This window comes from Ictalurus punctatus, chromosome 15 (assembly GCF_001660625.3).
Source record: "Ictalurus punctatus breed USDA103 chromosome 15, Coco_2.0, whole genome shotgun sequence".
NCBI lineage: Eukaryota > Metazoa > Chordata > Actinopteri > Siluriformes > Ictaluridae > Ictalurus > Ictalurus punctatus.
Window position 1 is genome coordinate 5,849,542 of NC_030430.2, and position 21,627 is coordinate 5,871,168.

At 40.2% G+C, this 21,627-nt stretch overlaps 1 protein-coding gene across 1 annotated transcript in view; it reads right to left on the reverse strand.

Annotated features, from left to right (window-relative positions):
- The window catches only part of LOC108275918 (sex comb on midleg-like protein 2), a 42,755-nt gene that overhangs the window by 4,740 nt on the left and 16,388 nt on the right, over positions 1–21,627 (reverse strand). Inside the window, exons 5-14 of the mRNA XM_017487051.3 lie at positions 20,495–20,729; positions 20,314–20,402; positions 19,856–20,099; positions 7,819–8,129; positions 6,703–6,829; positions 6,145–6,348; positions 5,042–5,203; positions 4,525–4,650; positions 4,169–4,378; positions 3,319–3,485 (exon numbers count right to left, since the gene is read on the reverse strand). Of these exons, the coding sequence (XP_017342540.1) occupies positions 3,319–3,485; positions 4,169–4,378; positions 4,525–4,650; positions 5,042–5,203; positions 6,145–6,348; positions 6,703–6,829; positions 7,819–8,129; positions 19,856–20,099; positions 20,314–20,402; positions 20,495–20,729 (1,875 nt within the window). The remainder of the gene's footprint in view (positions 1–3,318; positions 3,486–4,168; positions 4,379–4,524; positions 4,651–5,041; positions 5,204–6,144; positions 6,349–6,702; positions 6,830–7,818; positions 8,130–19,855; positions 20,100–20,313; positions 20,403–20,494; positions 20,730–21,627) is intronic.

A 21,627-nucleotide genomic window follows, 5' to 3' on the forward strand; every position in this document is an offset into this window, starting at 1 on the left:
GGATTAGCTGGTCTGCGCGCGGCATGGGGAAGATTTACTCATTACGTTACTTCTCTTCCGAAAACACGCTTCGGAGAGTAAATACTAACCTTGTGTCCCAAATGACACTTACACTGTGCACAGAGTACTCTACCATCTAGTGTGTGGATTTTAGAAAGGTAATATCATCTCAAATATAACACTAGCTGGTTTTTACTAACCGGAACTATAAGCCACTTCCTAGTCGACGGCGCTTGACATCACACGCACGTAACGCGACGCCGCTAGCTTTAGCCTCAGAGTCACCGACACTGACTTTCTTCAGTTTACTGTTCCTGTCAGCGTTACCTTTTATTCCCAACATGACCTCAGTCCTCATCAGATGGAGGCGAAATCGTCACGTGATTGAGGAAGAAAGTGTGCGACCTCTAAGTCCTCTAAGGCAGGTAGCATTTTATATTAAACACCGCCAAGGTTTATAAACTTTATAAAACGGAGTTTGTGGAGCACGGAAGCATGACAGTGATGCGGTCGTGAGTTGCTTAAAAGGTTTAATTTAATTCCAGTTTATTGTCATTATTTGTTGTATTTGCGTGCTTGCAGTGTAAATTCTGTTGTTTATTATAACGGAAGTGATGTGTTAGTAACGAGACCGCGTTGCTCCTTATGCACGATGCAGAAGCGGTGATACAGAGTGTATCTGTAATGTCTAATTAAAACATTATGATCAAAAGTAAAATAATATGTCTAAAGGCAGCGAGTAACAGAAACCACAAGGTGCAGTGAAAGGGAGATTTTATTATTAATTTAGGACTGGAGTTTAATTCAGTGCTTTTTGTGCATCCATAAAAAATAATTCTATCTATCTATCTATCTATTCATCTATCTATCTATCTAACTAATTTAGTTAGTTTATATTTATATTATATATAAGAACTTATGCATTATTTTTTTATGGATTCACAAAAAGCTCAGAATTAAACTACAGTTCTAAATTAATAATATATATTCTTGTGTGTGTGTGTGTGTGTGTGTGTGTGTGTGTGTGTGTGTGTGTGTGTTGGGTTCTTTTCTGTTTTGGACAAACAGTTGTATAAAGTTTTATTCTGAATTTATATTTGTAACACTCAGTTTGAGGATTTCATTTTAAATAAACAAACAAAAAAAGTCACTGAAAGTCGGCCCCGCCCCATCCGATTAACCGAAAATAAATACACCACAATACACAGCTATACACCACAATACACCACAATACTCCACTATACACCACTATACACCATAATACACAGCTATACACTGCTATACACCACAATACACAGCTATACACCACAATACACCACAATACTCCACTATACACCACTATACACCATAATACACAGCTATACACCGCTATACACCACAATACACAGCTATACACTGCTATACACCACAATACACAGCTATACACTGCTATACACCACAATACACAGCTATACACTGCTATACACCACAATACACAGCTATACACCACAATACACCACAATACTCCACTATACACCATAATACACAGCTATACACCGCTATACACCACAATACACAGCTATACACCACAATACACAGCTATACACCGCTATACACCACAATACACAGCTATACACCACAATACACAGCTATACACCGCTATACACCACAATACACAGCTATACACCACAATACACAGCTATACACCGCTATACACCATAATACACAGCTATACACCACAATACACCACAATACTCCACTATACACCACAATACACAGCTATACACCGCTATACACCACAATACTCCACTATACACCACTATACACCATAATACACAGCTATACACCGCTATACACCACAATACACAGCTATACACCACAATACTCCACTATACACCATAATACACAGCTATACACCGCTATACACCACAATACACAGCTATAAACTGCTATACACCACAATACACAGCTATACACCACTATACACCACAATACACCACAATACTCCGCTATACACCACTATACACCACAATATACAGCTATAAACTGCTATACACCACAATACCCCACAATACACAGCTATACACCGCTATACACCACAATACACCGCTATACACCACAATAATCCGCTATATACCACAATACACAGCTATACACCACTATATACCACAATACTCCACTATACACCACTATACACCATAATACACAGCCGTACACCGCTATACACCACAATACACAGCTATAAACTGCTATACACCGTATATACCATATATCCTATGCTGCTTCATTTTAGCACTTTTAGAGTTCCATTTACAGGACGACAGAGCGTAACTTTCACATATTATCATTATTTCCTCCTAGGTTTTCTGTCTGCCGTACACAAACACACACACACCTGTTCAACTGATGCCGTGATGGTCAGCTTCACAATTTTCGTATACTTTTAAGCATTATTTTGGTGTAAAAAATTTCACATATACAGTGGCATGTTTATGAACAACGCATTTCTAACATTATCCCATAGTCAGAACTGACAGTGCGTCTTATGCCAACCCATGTGCTGTGATACTAGGCCTACGTGAAACATTATAAAGACACAATACAGCAGAGTGAAACGTAGCCTGATGCAGCCTCAGGGTCAGGGTGTGTTAGAGGAAGCGAGACAGAAAGAATAAACGTGTGTGTGTGTGTGTGTGTGCGTGCATGTGTGCATGATGCAGAAGTGATGTTGTCCAGAGACCAGCTCTGTTTTGGGGGGACGCTGCCAGGTGAAGTCTAAACACTGATGACGCATGTCCTCACTCAGCAGGCATGTCTTTCTTCTATCTGTCGCTCTGTTTGTCTTTCTGTTTCTCTCTGATGACATTAGCTGGGATGTCAGGACAAACATCACTGTTTAAATACTATGAGTTCTCCTAAAATGTGTGGGCCTATCAAAGTACACTTTTTTTTGGCCAAGTGACCCCGTTTTGCTTTTTTATATATATATATATATATATATATATATATATATATATATATATATATATATATATATATATACATAAAAATTTAAGCATGTGTCCTGAAAGTGATTTACTGGAGTCTATGGTTGAATGCTTGAAATTGGGAATGAAGTGCACTGCATAATTATTCGAACACAATTACGCCCTGTGTAGTAATCCGAAATAGTGAATAAGATGGTATTTTGGAAATGCTGTCTCTGTATTAGAGGTTAAATCAATAAGAAGAAGAAGAGGAAGAAGAAGAAGAAGAAATCCTGCATGAAGATCCCAGCTAGTATAAGAAAAAAATATAAGTCAAGATAAATAGATTAATAGTTTTTCCGGAAACACTTACATGCTTTCTGAACAGCTCAGCATGTGGCGCCAACGCCGTCGGGTCTGCGTCTCGCACAAACTGCATCACTTCCTCTATAGACCAGGAAGAAGGGCTTCTGCCGCTGGGAATTCTGGGAGTCTCGCACTCCACCGCTGCTGCATCTGGACCTGTAGTGGAGCTGGCAGCTTGAGAGAGAGAGAGAGAGAGAGAGAGAGAGAGAGAGAGAGAGTATATCTGAATATAGCTCTATGAGAAATTTGTTTAATGTCACCACCATGCCTAATCTCTTAGGAGCTTATCTTTAAAGCACCAGCAACCCACGGCTAAACCACCACCTGCAGCCTGTACCAGAACACAGCTATCACATGCTAACACACACACACACATGCAGGCACGCTGTAGAAGTTCTGGTTGAACTCGGCTCCTCCGGAGGACACGAGCTGAGAGGACGTTTGATCTGCAGCAAAGCTAATAAGATTATTCTAATGCACTCACTCCTGCCTTGCATAAACCTTGTGTGTGTGTGTGTGTGTGTGTGTGTGTGTGTGTGTGTGTCTGTCTGACTGTCATATGCTCATGGATCTGACGCTACTGCATATTTATGCTCAGAAATATACATTACTTAAAAAGGAACCCGTATACGATTTAAAAGTAGTGATCATGTTCTAGAAAAGTACTGATCTATTCCAGTGCACGAGTCTCGATATGGTTGTACATCTATGAAAACATTTCAGAAACAACAAAGTGGGTGTGGTCTTAGTGAAGGAGGCGTGGCTTAGAAGGCGTTTTTAAAAGTCAAAATTCAACAGTTGTAGTGTTAATTCTGGCCTGCATGCGTTCAGCTACCATATTAAGTCATGACATGCACCTTCTACTCGTCTGTGGGTGCGAGTCGGGGGGTTGGAGGCGTGGCGACGCAAGGGAGGGCCGTTGCCGTGGTAGTATGGACTGCTGGGTTGGGACTGGTATTCGGAGGTGCTTCGTAGCGTCTGTGGGCGGGGTGTCATGGAGTTGGAGGCGGAGTCCATGAAGCGTTGCTCTTTGAGTAAACCGTTTTCTTCAGGGGGAAGGGTCTCAGCTACACACACACACACACACACATGCACAAATGACGTTTTTTTTTGTATATTATATAGTGAATAACTACTATTATACTCACTCAAGCACCTTACGCACAGAAATTAGCATAATCACATAATCATACACACACACTTTACGCAGTACCTTCGGAAGGGTGTGTATCCGAGTGGAGTATCTTAGGGGACAGGGGAGCGGAGTACGGCGGAGAGTCTCGAGAGATTCGCTTTACTCCTCTGTTTAGTGCCGGCGCCTCTGACATCTCCTCTTTCACTGCACACAACGAAGCAAGCACATCCCAGTTCGAGTAATACCTGATAGATCTGTTTTTTATATATATATATATACACACAAACACACACACACATATATATATATATATGTGTATATATATATATATACACATACATACACACACACACACACACTATATATATATATATATATATATATATATATATATATATATATATATATATATATACACACACACACATACGTATGTGTGTGTATGTGTGTGTGTATATATATATACATACATATATATATATATATATATATATATATATATATATATATATATATATATATACATACATATGTGTGTGTGTGTGTGAGTGTGTGAGAGAGAGAGTCTGTGTGTGTGGTGAGGCAGCGTACACACCTGACTTGCTCCTGTCGTAGCTGCTGTAGGGGCTGAACGGCTGGCTGCTGAACAGGTTATCGCACTGAAGGTGTCGACACACTTTCTCCAGGAATCGTAGAACAAATGCGGCGCTGGACGCCGACGGCAGCTTCACCGTCCGTGTTCCTCCGTCCGTCCGCACTGGACGAGGAGCGAGGTAAAAAAAATGCGATAAGATATGATAACGACTGCAGTGGAAACACATGGGACTGTCATTTACTCAGCAATGAACCCGTTTCACACAAAACTCTTTTAAAGCCTTGAAATGCGCGGCGTTGTTTGATGTGCTGACGGAGTCGTCACTGAAACAGGAAGTCGAGGCGGGACATATCGAGTGGCTCCTCACCCTTTTTAAATAGTCAAAAACAATTTGCTTTACCTCACAGCACGGGCTAAGACGTACTTGACAGTTAGTACCGTGGGTTTTTTTTTTACGTTGGAGGCGGGACACTTCAGATTCTAGAGAGCATTTGATTGGACAGAAAATCTGATGAAGGAGCTGAAGTGCAGGATGATGTCATCAAAACCATTGAGCCGTATTGGTGGTAAAGAGAGACTGTAAATTCTGAATGCACATACGGTATATTCTAAATGTGAGTTTTATAGATACTAATGATAACCTTATGGCTAACATGTTCATACGTAAAGCCAGAAAACTTACATTTTGATTTCATGGAGAATTTAACAACTTAAAGGGACAAACCAGCGTAAACACAGAAGTGTGGAGATGTGGATCAAACTGCAACTGACAAGATCCTGAAAAGTGGCCAGAAAAGTGTAAAACAAAATAAATAAATAAAGTCACTATACCCTGTACAGAACCGTCCCCTGACAAAAACATAGCTTTTCTATTTCAAGTTTTGATGAGGTCTCCGAATATAATTGAATCTAATAATAAAAAAAAACAATCTCTATATGATAGAAATAATTTCATTCATGCACAATTTACTAGACCGGATTTTACTAAAACCAACCAGCGCGTAAACAGTTAATTGTACAATACTCGGAACACACGAATCCTGTCATATCGGGTTTTGCACAGGAAGTTGAGGTTTTCTGGGATAAAAGAACAGCCCGAGTACCTCGCACCACCTCTCCACCATCTGGCTGATTCTGCAGGCATCCCAGCAGCACTTTGGGCTGATAGGCGCAGTCCAAACACGCCTGCACTGTCTGCTGCAGCACCAGGTTCACTGCCTCGGGTCCGAAGTGATCTGGCAGCCGCTGCACCTGCTTGCGGTCCAGATGAGGGCCACAGTTCCCGTGTTTATTCACGTACACGCACACTGAGAGATAAGACGAGACGGAGAAAGACAGAAGTGAACTTTAAAAATAAAAAAAAAAGAGACGCGAACAGCCACATGTCAGGTTTCCATACCAGGTTTAAATGAAACATTTTAATAAATAATACATATATAAAGTGGAATAAGACGATTAAAACATGCAGAGATACGGTGTTATTATATAACAATAATACAAGATTTGTGCTGCAAAGATGATTATTTTTTATCCTAAAAAACTGACATGTCTTATGACAGAGATAATACAGATTATAGAAACAGGCTGTGCCTCATAGTGAGCCGTGTGTGTGTGTGTATGATGGTTGGTTTTACTGAGCCGGCTATGTCTTCAGGCTTTACCTGTGGACACCACGGAGGATGGAGAGCTCAGTGGAGGCAGGCCGTCCCTAGACACCTGAGAAGACGGAAGTCTGGAGTCTGAACCTGCTGGTGCTGACAAGGAGCTCTGCAGGAGTTTGGGCTTCCTCTAACACACACACACACACAATATTATATTATACACTGTGTGTCCACAAACTTTTGACTGGTTGTGTGTGTGTGTGTGTGTGTGTGTGTGTGTGTGTGTTTGTGTGTGTGTTTGTGTATACAAAAAAGGCAGAGTATATCCACTTTAGAATGACTGTGGGTGAAAAACAACACAAGCATAATATACATCCACTGATTTGTATCCTATTGTGTGAGATAGTGCACAGAGCTGTGGGATGGACATCATGATGATGATGATGATGTTTATTTAAGAAAGAAAAACATCTTATGAGATGCCCTATCTTGCATTTATGGATGAGGTCTTCACTGTCAGCATATCAGTAAGCTTTCCAGCACGGCTTGACATGGCGATAGAGCTGGGCAATATATCGATATAACACAGATATCGTGATAAACGATTACGGAATACAATTTTCCGAGATAATTACAAATGAAATCGTACTGAATTGATGTAATATTTTTGAAAAACGTAATCCTCTTTGTCTATGTAGGCATTAAAGAAAACTATCGTCAAACTCAGTTTAATACTTTTTTTTTTGGTTTACTTTACAACTGTTTTGCGGACAGTTTGTTAGCTAAATTGAATATTGTGTTACGCATCGAAACGTTCCCCGAGTATCGTGATATGAGATTTTTGTCACATCGCCCAGCCCTACATGACAAGCTGCCATTTGTGACATTTTTTTTGTCTTTTTATCGCTTCATGAGCAAAAAAAAACAAGAAAAAGAGGCTGGTGAAGGAACGACTGTTACAGCTGCCACAACATAAATGACAACAGTGACAAGCAACTTCATTGGATGTTTCACAACATTAAATGTAGTTATGAACATATAAAAAAAAATTGGAATCGTTGACAAACTGGGGACATACTGACATTGGAAAAATAACCAACTTTAAAGTGTTAATATCTCACTACCATGTTGCTGATTATTTTCCTCGAACATAATGCTGCAACCTTTGTTACATACCTTGCTTCCTGGTTTGGGTCCTCTCTTCTTGTGAGGGCGTGGGACAAGCTGTGGGGCAGATTCGGGCGCTGTGGTACTCATCTGGGCCCCTGGACTCTGAGCGCCTGACGATGCCGCCAGGGCTTTGAGCAGGGCGATGGTCTCGCTTTTGGGTCGCCGGCCCCTCACGCCCTTCCTCACGGGCAGAGGGGGGAGCGGTGTGGGCAGGCGGTATGAAGACTGCATGGAGCGCCGCGTCTGCTTGGACGGCGAAGACGAAAAGGAGGAGGAAGTAGAAGAAGAAGGTGCGGACAGCGGCTTAGGGATGGTGACTGCAAAGGAGAAGATCTCGAAGTTAGAATGTGGAGCAAGTCTCTCTAAAGATACCAAACTGTAGTGCCAATGTAAAATTCGTGTCTACTCCTTTACCTGTTTGTTTGTTTTTAAAAGCCAGGACATATAGCGAAAGGTGCTATTTCAGTCATTTATTTTTTTATTTACAGCAATTATTCACCAGTAACCAAACCCGTCCAAATAATACACCACAGCAAACGCAGTTTTGTCTCTCGTTAGCGGTTCTGTAGAACACAAGCTGAGCAAGAACGTTCTGTAGCTAAAAGTCTGCGGTTACCACAACATCCTTGAATAATTTACAAGTCGGACATGATGGGTTTAAGCTGTTGCTTATTTCATGACATCACTAACCAAGTTCACACGAAACGCTCCCCAATTCACATAGGGGTGAAGACATGACAAAACTATCATTTGAAAGTAAACAGAAGAACGGAAAAGTAGGTTTAACAACCAGAAAAGAAAGAAAAAGTACTTTACAACACGCGCTAATGCTGTGCTATTCGTTTCCGAATTCAAAACAGACGTGCTGCACTACAACATGAAGGAAAACTAAGAACTTTGTTTATACTTGTTTTTGTTTTTTTTTATTAAATGATGACAGAAACATTGTGAGAGCTGTGAGGAAAACCCCCCAAAAATAACATTCAGTGACATCACCAACAACATCCACGGGGCAGGGGTGAAGGTATGACAATCCACCTTTCGAAGAAGACTTCGAGAGCAGAAATATAGAAGCCATACTACAAGATGCAAACCACTTGTGAGCAGTAAGAATCGGAAAGACAAACAGAAATGAGCCACAAAAGTACTGGAATTAAGATGAACCTCTACTGAAGTGATGGAGAATGAAAAGATCTGCTCATGATCCAAAACATACAAGCTGATCTGTGAAACATGGTGGAGGTAGTGTCATGCCATGGGCTTGCATGGCTGCTTCTGGAACATTCTCATTAATCTTTATTGATGATGAAAAGCCTTTATATAGACTTTCAATTTACTAACCAAGCTGATATTATTATGGGTATAATTACTTACAGATTTCAGCTGGTTCCTTGCCTTATCTTACCTTGGAGAACTGCTTTTTCTTAGCATGTTCAATACTTTTTTTCCTGTGTCATTCCACTTTATTACACATAACTTTATTTACGGACTTTAATGCTGTGAATTCTTTATATTTCTGGATTTGTTGAGTTAATACTGATGTCTGGTGAAAATTTCATGTGAACAGCCTCGTTGGAAATATATTTACTGAAAAAAATGTTGACGCGTTCAATACTCATTTCCCCCGCTGTATGTCATTTTAAAGGTTAAGTACAAAAAAATCACCTGCTTCCATTCAGTTCAATTCAGTTAGTTAAAAAATAACAATAAAAAGATATCATGATACAACGATATCTCGTGTAATAATAGTGTATCGATGTCTCACAGTCATATCGCCCAGCCCTACCATGCAGTCAGCTCATGTTGAAAATAAAGACACTACCCAGACTCTAATAATACATTTTACGTGTGACGTGAGGACAAAACACTACGTCTCGGTCACGATCAGCTGCGTTTTTGCCAAGCACGCAAACATGATGTGCTACATTACAAAGAGGACAACGATCGTAAATCAGTTCCTCGAGGATTTTTTGTGCTTTTGCGATCGTAGAAAGGAATGCAAAACCAAGCAAACTCAGTAACGTTCGGAGGAGCCTGCAATTTTTCAAAATTACCTCAGATTTTCTGCAGATTTGGGCCAAGACACGTCATGTGACGTCGGCATTCAGAAAGACTGCAAAACAATTCCGATTTGGCCAACTTAAGTAGTTTTCCTAAATAAATAAAAAAGCACCAGGAATTTTTAATTTTTTTAATCTGCAGCAACATCGACCATTTTTCACCACAATAATCACAAATAACTCAGAAAAATCCAGTATGGACTGATAAAAGTGTTCACTAACTAGCTAACTTGCTTATCATATGTTATTCCATTATATTATTTTAGCCTTATCACTTAGGTTTCTAGGAACTAATACATTTTAGCTGGTTGGACAATATCGATATTATATTATATTATATAATATTATACTGTCATATCACCTAGTCCCGTTATACTCAATTTGACCAGAACACTAAACTGTATAGTCCGAATGCGAGACTGCAACCATGCAGAGAGGTTGTTCACCATCATCAGGAATACAGAAATGCTCAAGCAACTAATGAAGACGAGTAGTGAATGAAAGGAAGGAAATAAGGTGAAGGAAAGCACAGCAGTGTGAAGCTGTTTTCTATGCGCTTTTGCTTCATGAGTGAAAAATCGAGCACGAACGCATCCTCGTAAAGGTCACAATATGCTAAATACACTGCGCAGACAAAAGAACACAAAAGACAACCGAATAAAGCTTGCTAGTTTTGTATGTGTGGGCATGTTCTGAAGTGTGTGTGTGTGTGTGTGTGTGTGTGTGTGTGTGTGTGTGTGTGTGTGTGAGTGTGTGCGCACCCTAAATAACTCTCATATGACTAAATTGGAGGGCAGTGTAAGTGAGCGAGATTAAAAAGAGGGGAAAAGCCAGGAACGATCTGCCAAAGTCCCCTCGGTGCTGCCGGGGCGACATATGGGAATGATCACCGGTCCGCTGCTTCATTTCCCCATGCCCCTCTTCCCTCAGGGTGGGGGGAGAAATGGCCGTGTGTGCCGTGTGGTGAATCTGTGGCCTGGCCACGACAGCTGTGTGTGTGTGTGTGTGTGTGTGTGTGTGTGTAATGAAACAAACAAAATAATTAGAAAATGATGAAGCAAGACTAGAGAAAGGGATAAAAGATGGGGTGAAGGAAAATGGGGGGGAATCCAGCACACAGAGAGAAGGAGAAATAAATGAACGCACTCGGGGAAAAATGTATTCGCTTCAAGCCGCAATAATAAATGAATACATTTATTTACTTATTTTTTAAAGCTTAAATCATGTGCCAAATGAAAACCTTAAAAGTGCAACATAACATTAAGTGCTGGAACACAGGCATTGAACAAGATGGAGATTATGAGGAAAAATGATATACTTTTGTGACACCGATTTGCAATAAACCATGCGAGATAAAAATAAATAATAATAAGGTTTTCATTTGACTCGCCCTCGTACAATAAATCAGAAAAATGAACAATTAAACTGACTCGCTGTACGTGTGGTTTAAAGTAGCATTTATCTCAAATAAAGAAACAAACAAACAAATAAATAAATAAACCATGAACCTATTTACATATTCTCTGTATAGTTTAAGGTTTTTTATCTTCCTGGAGCCCTTTGTAAAAGGGGCTCATTCTGTTGTACGGTTGTACCGAAATACCCTTAAGGCTTGTAGATTTCAAAAGCTTTTTTTTAGTACTAGATGAACTCGTACTATCGGCATGGGTATACACATATACGTACATATACCACAATATAAAGGTTTTCTAACAAAACTCGGAACAAAGCAAGAAAATGAAAGCAATGAAAAAAAAGTGAAAAGCCGAATTTATTAAATGTCTAAAGAAAATAAATTAATTGAAAATATTTTTGGATTCATTTTAAAAAGTAACACTATTTAATGAGACGAAAACTTTTTTTTATTTTACTATCAAATCAGCTGCTTCCATAAATCTCAAAATGTTTTTTTTAAACACATCATTGATGGTATAACGATAACGATATTATACCATCATATTCCCCAGCTCTAGTTATTTATTTATTTATTTTATCTCACCGTTATTTATTTATCGGAGCCGTTAGAGCTGTTTACTACTTTCCACTTTTTTCCATTTTCGCTGTGATTTGAAAAGCTTTGTATGAAGTTTTTCAGCAGCTTTTTTCTAGTTTAATCAAAACTGTATTAAGACTGACAAAACTGTTTTAAGAGTTTGAGAAAAAAATGGTTTACCTCAACCAGTGAATTATGCTTGTAACTATAATAAACAAATAAATAAATATGCTAAAATTATACAGTATAGCCTTTAACGCTGTATAGAGTGAGAACAAATTAACACGGTGGCTCTGTTATGCTGTAAGGGCGCATTTATTTACGCTACCTGGCATGGCTTGGCTTCATATCAATCCTACAGTTCTCCTGACTGATCACTTTTATCCTGTGATTAAAAAAATAGTACTTACAATTACTTTGTGATTAAATTCAGATTTTTCGAACGTCGTTCATTGAGGTGTTGGTCTATTTGCAGTTATGTTAACGGTTTCCTACATTACCCACAATGCCATTCGCCAAAAGGTTGTAGCTCATAATTTCCAACCTCCGAACTCCAGGGAAAAAAACCCCTAAAGAAAACACTGCCTCAACTCAGAATTCCTATTCAGGAACCTAGGATTTCCTCAATCCTGAGTTCAGCAAGTTAAGGCAAATCAAAATGGCCACCCCCAGTATGTAAACAAAAAAAGGACTAATTAACTTTAAATCATTTATACAGCATGTACAAGTTGAGATCAATCAACACAGACGTATTCGCTTGTTAAATCTTTAACACTGACTCTACAGTTCGTTGTTTTGAGGAGGAAGATATACATCACTCATCACTATTAGATGTCTAGTTTTTTGTCAACGAATATCGTGGCGTCCATGTTTCTTCCCCCCACGACTTTGTAGCTTGACAGCATGGAGGTCGATAATGACGTAATTCTGAGTTCTCACTTCTGATGCAAGTCGAATGCAGCATAATGCACTCACCTCCTCAACTCTACCTACAGACAGTGATGCAGCGGCGCTTTAGTCCTTTAGTCTGTCCGGCTCTCTCATCTGTACACTCTGCTCAACTTTCACGCTCACCATCATGTAAATCTAACTAGCCGAGCCGACTCTCTTCTTTAACTCTTCCGCACGACCGAGTCGTATCGCCACGTTGCATTCTGGGAGCCCAATGTCTGATGTCTCCGCTGCGTCTATTTCTGCTGGATCGCTGGAAAATGATGACAGGGAAAAGAAGCTTTTGTTCTTTCGTTTTGTTTTTTTTAAAGAGCGAAGTGTAAAAGTGTCGGCGACTGTTGGCAAATAGACCGAAAATGTTTTCTCTTATTAAACGGCCATAACTGTGTCCTGCTGTGACGTCAGGGCGGGACACGAACGCCGACGTCTCACAGGAAATAACGAAAACACAGCAACAGATTCATGCCAGAATCGCTACGTACATCAGACATATTTCCACAAAAACATCTTTAATGTGTCTTGGAGTGAAGTTTTCCTCTAAAGCAGTTACTAAATCTAGATGTAGAACACACATGCAACCATATTTTATCATTATTTTCTCATGCAAATTGAAAAATAAAATAAAATACAGTGCCAAAAGGGCTGTACACAGACACAGGTGGATTACTGGTTACACAAACACACACACACGCGCGCGCACACACACGGTTCAGCTGAAACCCGAACAAAAGCTGAGAAGACTCACCGCAGAGACACGCGCCAAAAAAACAGGTTTAAACCGGAACCGCGCCACACGTGACAACAAAGACAACGTCGGTCCCACCTGGACGAAATGAATTAGGCGTAAAAGAGAGAGAGAGAGAGAGCGAGAGAGAGGGAGAGAGAGAAAGAAAGAAAGGCGCGAGCGGTGTGGAGTCTGAGGGAATGATAACGAGGTGCGTGGGCTGCGGGGAGCGGAGGCGGGAAATCCGCGAGCGGCGCGCGACACGTACAGGTGCCTGCGCCTGAGGTAAAGATCTCTGGTGCTAAAGGGTTAGCTTCGTCATTTAGTCAGTTTCCCCACCATGTTCTTGAGGTGGTCGTTACGCCTTTTCTAATAATTCGACTGCCCGGTGTCAATTGTTCCTCTTATACCACAGTTACCACACCTCGAAACACTGTTCTGATGGTTTGTTTCAAGACATTTGTCAGGTTTTTGTCCTTAAAACGCTCTTGTGTGTGGAACTAGTTTATTACGCACCCCATCTCAAGCCTCCGTTAAACTTCATTCCAAAACTTCATTTTAAGAGCTACAGTAGTAACGGAGGCTTGAGCCATTGATGTGCAGTTATAGGAGAGAGAGAGACTTCACGGTGTTTTCCCGTTTCATGCTGATAATATAAAAGTAGAACAAAAAAATAAATATAGATAAGTCTAATTGTTCACAAGGGTTTTCGTTTTTTTATTACCGCAGAAAATACAACGAATAAATAAATATTGATGCTTGTTCACCGTCTTTTCTGTCTCTTTACTGCAGTTTCTCTCTCTCTGTCTGTCTGTCTGTCTCTCTCTCTCTCTCTCTGTCTCAAATAACGGCATATCAATGGCTCAAGCCTCCGTTTCGCCTCGTAGCCGCATTAACACCTCAGGGGCACATTATTTTTCTAATAATTAAACGTCCCGTCAACAATTATTACTTATTTCTGGCAACTGGAAATTTTCTGTCATTTGGTTTGTTGTTAAATGTGTGGACTTACTGTACAACACTGTACTTTTCCGTTAATTCAGTTAATTTGGCGAAGTGATATGGAACTGTAACGCGGTCAAGACCTGACTGGAACTACTTTAGCTGCTTTACTGAAAAATAATCGCGCGCTTCAGAACAGTCCGTCAGCCAATCAGAATCGAGAATTCAACAGCTTTGGGAGAAAAGTTTAAATGCAGATCAGAATTTTTGCAGATCTAATTAATGACAAGCATCATATTGCTCAAAACAAAATTATATATATATATTTTTTATATAATAAAAAAAAATCAGAATATTTAAATTTCATGTGAATCACCCTTCAGATAAGCACCGACACGCTTTGTCTCCTTTTTCTAATGAACGACTTTTCAGATTTATAATTAAGCACATTTTCCCCCTCAATCGCCAAAAAGCAGAATCAAATGATCCACAAAACGGCCCAATCTGACAACACTACTTCTTTAGAAGGTGAAGAATCGTTTAGAAAGAGAGAATGAAGAGAAAAACGAGGAGCGACGGACGATACCAGTTTTTCTTTTCCGATACCAAAACCCGCCGATATCCATACATATCCGATATATTTGTTTTTAACCGCTACTTCGTTTTAAAATGATTTTCCTAAACTGAAGCACTTGCTATTTCAATTAAATAAAGAGATTTCAGTTCATCTCGGGGCAGAAACATAGACGTTTACAGTCGTTAACTGAAATATAAAAAATTGGTTCTTTAATACATTTCAAGGTCTGCGTTTTTATTTTTTTGTTGTTTTTTTTCCCCTCGGCAAAATTCCTGTCAAGGCCAAACGGTCCTCGTGAAAGCTGGAGTTTTTCCTATTAATCTGTGTCGCAGCAAACCGTAAAACGGTGCTTAATGTGAGTTACAGCTGCACTGATGTGCTTCAGCTCCGTCTGTACACACACTCACTGAAGAGACTCGTATATCCTGTCAAACACAAGTCCCCTCCTCCTCCTCGTCAGCTTTTTTTACCCTTCCCTCCTTACTTCTCTGTTTGATTTTCCTCAAAAAGCCAATTTGCGGTTCCTCTATTTCCCTTCCTCTGTGCTTATTTTACACACACTCTCTCTCTCTGTTCATTAAAACCAGCCGTTCTGTATCAATGCCACCACCAAGCTCAAGTCAGAAATCGGTGAAAACCGTTCACATGATCAAATTTTGACATTCTGTACTATATATTTCTGAAAACGACACACTTTACTGACCAGAAATATCTTTCTCTTTTGCGCTTAAAGACTGAAAGCTGCCCTGCCTACTTCTACATATATACAGTATATATAAATAAAATAACCTTATTAATGACAAATGGTTAAGAAAGTCATCCACACCAGTCTCTTTCTCATCACCCGAGGTAAAAGTTACTCGTGCCGTTTTAAGCCCCAGCCTCATCATCATCATCTCTTCATGTTACTGATCTTTGTTCATGCTAACACTGGCGTGGAAATAATCACCGAGTCGTTCACCGAGCTCTGTTTCTAAATTTGTTGTTGTAAATGTCTGAAGTATTTGGTCTTGTAAAAACATCTAGTAATGATTTGCTTCTGTTTTGGATTTAGCCCAAGATTTAACTGTGGGATATAAATAAAGGTGAGTTGAGTTGTCTGTACAGAACATGTTAAGTGCTCTTCTCTGTTCTGATGATGACATGGCGGGGCAGGAGCATCGTAGGTAAAGAACCCGTGCACAATTACAAGCCAAACTGATTACGCTTAAGTCCGTTTCAATACGGCACGTAACTATCGTACGATTCGATCAAACTGTGAGCAAATCACACGTAGCTAGCGAGGTTTTAGACATCTTTGTTAAACTAGCTCTTTAACCAACAAGGCGAGCATGGTGAACGAAGCCTAAATAAAAACATTTCCACGTCATTTTGGGAAAATATATTCATGTTTTCTTAAAGTAGAGATTTCAGACCGTATTCAGTCCATACAGGATTTAGCAGAGTTTTTTTTTTTTGTGATTGTTGTGGTTTTTTTGCTTTTTGTGGAAAACTACTTGAATTGGAGAAATCGCAATTGCACATAATTGTTTCACGTGCTCTTTTGAAGTGATGTTTGTTGGTAAATGAGACCTTTTAAGAGGGCTTTGGATGAATGCGCGTTGTGTTACGATGACGTCACCTGACACGTCTCAGCCCAAATATCCAGAAAATCTGCAGTAATTATAGAAAAATTGCAAGTTCCACGGAATATTGCAGAGTTTGCTTGATTTTGCGTTCATTTCTGCAAGCGAAAAATCCCAAAATCCCAGAGATACTGCGTATTACTTGCAGAAAAGCTACATTTTGGTCCAAACAATAAATTTTTGGCTTTTTTCCAGAATTGCACTGCAGCAACATCTGAGTGTTTATTTTCCAGACCGCCTCACACATCCTCACTATACACAGCTCTGTAAAGTTCTCAGCTCATGTTAAACACACACACGAACGCACAAGGAACATACACAGTTCAATGCACTACAAAGACAAAACTGACGTGATACACAGCAAAACCTTCTCCTGCTCTGTTTGGAAAATTTGGTTAAAGCCAGGCTTAAAAAATGCACAGCAGAAACAACCACAATCACCACACTACGATAATCTGTCATAATAATCGTCTTGGGAAGCTTAGCCTGTATAATTAAATTATTTTCATTCTAAGTGGAGAGGCGGTAAATTGAACGCCCTGAACGGAAAAAGCAGAGGTCACCGCCAGAGTTGCTATGACAACACGCATGACTGACAGCTGAGAACCCGACCAGGCTTCTCGTTTTGTTTTTTTGTTTTTTTTTTTTGCTTTTTGTCTGAGCTCAACAGAGCTACTTTTTCAATTAACTCCCGTTACGTTACACAATCCTATCTACAGTTGAGCCGAGACGTCAGAGCCATCATAATCCGCACTTGGATGCTCAAAAGGGAAGATGAAAACATCCTTAGGGTATGTGTTGTCATAGTAACCTGTATTTCATTAGGAATGAACATGAATATGCATGATGTGGGACGGTTTCCCGAATACAATTTGCAAGTAGCATGTCCAGAAATATACATTTAAGGCGCGACTACAGAGCGAACCAAAAAGTAAGGAACAAAACAATCACGTTTGATTTATTGACACTAAAAGCTTGACGCCATAGACTACGTTCACATTCACATAAATGTTGACGTCACCAGCAGTAAAACAACTGCACTTAAGGTGTGATTTCACTTGCATGCTGAGTAAGAAGACAGAATGCTATATATAGTCACAATGCTATACTATAATCACTCATCCTATATAGTCTACGATTTGTATATTAGATCTTTCTCCCCACTGACGTCCTTTTAGATTTCCCAACCTCAAAATAACAACCAAATAAACAAATAACACTTAACAAAAGGAATTATTTTACCCGCATCGTGACATCCACGGCTTAACGTGGAAAAAAAACAATTGCAAATCCACTCATAGCTTCATGCTTTAACGTTTTTTAAAAAATTGAGTTTTTTTGTTGTTCAAATATATATAATACACTTCCCCAAAAATGAAAACTGGATGGTTCTTGTGTACTTCAGTTCACCCCAAACTGAAACAAAAGCCAGCGTTTCTTCTCTTCTCCAGAGCCTCTCGGACCGCTCAGACACCATGTTGTGAATGGAGCGTGATCGTATGACCACGTGACGAAAACGTCCAGGTTCATAGAAAATACAACCCTCTAGAAACTCATTTTATGGCTGTCCAGATGCGAGAGTTTTATCATTTAAGGAGTCGTGTAAAAAAACAAAAACAAACAATTATTACCAACCCTGATAAACTAATCCAATCCGAATAGGGCTTTTGATGGATACTGCGTCTTTAAGACTTGCTTTATGTAAATGAGCTCTGTTCTGATTGGACAGATCAAATCTCGAGTGACCTGCAGCAAACTACACATGAAGAACTTTGTGTAGAAAAATAACTCTCCATATGTTCATCAGATAATGAAAATGAAGGAGAGGAAAATACACCAGCTCGACAATAGGATTCAGAATGGTGTGTTTTTATTTTATGTATTATCTAAAACAGCAAATAGATTTTTTATTTTTTTAAAAAAGAGGCTGAATTAGAATGAAATAACATTTACTTACGGGTTGTGTGTCTGCTGTCGGGTCGAATATAGTTGGAACTTCCTCGTCCTTTGACTTCGCCTGCCCTGCATTGTGCTTTATGTAAATGACTGTATAATGGCTGCTATTGTTATTGATGTGAGTGGAGTTGTGCTGCCCCCTACTGGTCATGCACAAGCTCTGCTTGTACTTTTATTATTTACACCCTATTTATTAGTACAAGGCATTTATACCACAAGTCTGACCGGTCAGAACGTGAATTTTCCATAACAGCAGCTCTATTATGGCTCTACTTGAAATCAGGTTTATATCAGTATCTCTCGTTTTCTATAGTAACGACTCGTTTACTTTCGGGAACTTTGACAGCAGAGATGCTCCGTATAATCTAAGGCTAATTATAAACAGATTATAATTGTATCTTTTTAACATGTCGCAAAGAAAAATGTGTACGGTTGACATGGTGAAAATTTCTAAGAGTAGATGTTTATGTAACGTTTATGGAAGGAGTCTCCAGTGTCAGTGTTTGTAACAGATCAGTCTTCAGGTAACGTTCAAGCTGTGTGGTGTTGTTTTTTTGTCTTATTCATTTTAAGAGAGAGAAAAGAGAAGATAATGAGGGAATGACTGTTTATAGCTGCTATAACGTAAGGATAACTTGTCTCCGAGACGTTCCACAACTATAAGCGGATAAAAAAGCGTGATGTTTCTGTCATTCATAAAGTAAAAATTTTAATGGTTGGAAGATTGCTGTGGTTTAAGCAGCAACTCTGCTGTGCGTCGAGCCGCATCACGCCACCCGGTTGATTCTTTTCCTATTATTAACAGCACACATCCATAGGACGAGCGTTTTATTCCTTACATAGCTAGCGATATCTCTCCTCGCATTCAAGCTGCATATGGTACTCAATCAAAAATAATGTAAACCTATGTAGACTAGGTAGAAACGAGCTAGCAGGGCTAAAGTCTTTCAAAGATTAAAAAATACATCAATGTAAGGTTTCACTTTTGGGATCCGAGATCCAAGAAATGGCTGTTAACAACAACAAAAACAACAACGACGTCTTAAAGCGGGTCATTTTGGATTGCTGTGGAACCGAGAGCAACAGTACCAATGGTCATAAGTCACGTTTGGGCTGATGTATTTCAGCCCGCTTCACCGACACATCCAGAACAACATCACAGACAAAAGAAAAATTCTAAACTACAGAATGCGGATCAGCAGATTTTGGACTCACTGCTGTTCCCCGGAGGCTGAAGGCTGTGTTTGGTCACCGCACACCAGCCCACAGGAAAGATGTCCCTGGAGTCATAACGGCACCAGTAATCGAACGCGCCTCTCCAGCCATCGAACATCACAAACACCTCTTCACCTCTGACCTCACCGATGGTTGCAGGACAGATGAGGTAAGGGTTCTTCTTGTCCACTGCTTCTAGCTTCATGCCTGGTTTGAAACTGTTCTGAATGGGCCTCTGAGGTTCCTGATCAAAAGGTACACACACACACACTATGGTATATAGAATTTTCTAAGCACAAGTGTCAGTTATGCATTTATGAGGAAATTCGGAGCTATATGTAACTGAATGTTACTAATGTTAAAACTTAAGAACTAAAAACAGAACATAGGATTGCAAGATACGCAAGTCGACAAGAAACCATAACTGTTACTTAAAGGAACGAAGCTAAACAGTTGACCTTTTTGAATGCAGACGCTGGCGCCATTTCTGCCCCATTCAGCGTCCTCAGTAAAAACATGGGCCATGAGGAGGCATTCATCCTGAAGCCTAGAGAGTGAGAAAGAAAGGTAGGTAGCGTTAAACGAGGTATTATGCGTTCTAAATGAAGAGACAAAACCAGCACGGCGTTTCTTCCCTACCCAGCGGTGGCTGCAGCATATCTCCATTCTTCTCGCACGTTCCTATTGGCTGAATATCCGAGGAGTCGACCAGTCTCCAGAAGTCGTTGGTGTTGTCGCTGCCGTCCAGGCGTAGACGAAGCCTGATGCCTGTTATGCCCATCACCGTGGCGATGCAGACGGAAGTGGAATTACGAGGATCGCGAGCCTCCAGCTTCATACCAGCCTTGAAGTCGTTTGATGGAGGGAGGCGAGACTGCAAAAGAGAGAGATATTTCAAACGTGCATGCAAATGCAGTGCCTTGCATAAATATCCTGCACCACTGCGATTGCAGCCAATGGCAGTTCTACCTATTTTTCACCTTCAAATGACATTATGTAAATTTACAAAATCTACATAAAAATTATTCTGACCAACCCTGCATGCTCCTCAAGGAATTCTGACCAACCCTGAACGCTCCTGAAGAAATTCTGACCAACCCTGCATGCTTCCGAAGAAATTCTGACCAACCCTGAATGCTCCCGAGGTAATTCTGACCAACCCTGCATGCTTCCGAAGAAATTCTGACCAACCCTGAATGCTCCCGAGGTAATTCTGACCAACCCTGCATGCTCCCGAGGTCATTCTGACCAACCCTGCATGCTCCTGAAGAAATTCTGACCAACCCTGCATGCTCCCGAGGTCATTCTGACCAACCCTGCATGCTCCCGAGGTCATTCTGACCAACCCTGCATGCTCCTGAAGAAATTCTGACCAACCCTGCATGCCTCTGAAGGAATTATGATCAATCCCATCCTTTCCTAAAGTCATTCTGACCAATCCTCTCTGCTCCCAAAAGATTTCTGACCAACCCTGCATGCTCCCGAAAGAATTCTGACCAATCTTGCCCATTCCCAAAGGAATTCAAACCAATCCTTTCACTCCCAAAGGAATTCTGACTAGTCCTGCATGCTTGTGAAGGAATTCTGACCAATGCCACCCACTTCTGAAGGGAATTCTGACCAATCCCCTCTGCTCCCAAAAGATTTCTGACCAATCCCGTCTGCTTCTGAAGGTATTCTGACCAATCTAACTAGCACCCAAAGGACTTCTGATCACTCCTGCCCACAGCTGAATGAATTTTGACCAATCCTACCCTTTCTTGTAGGAATTC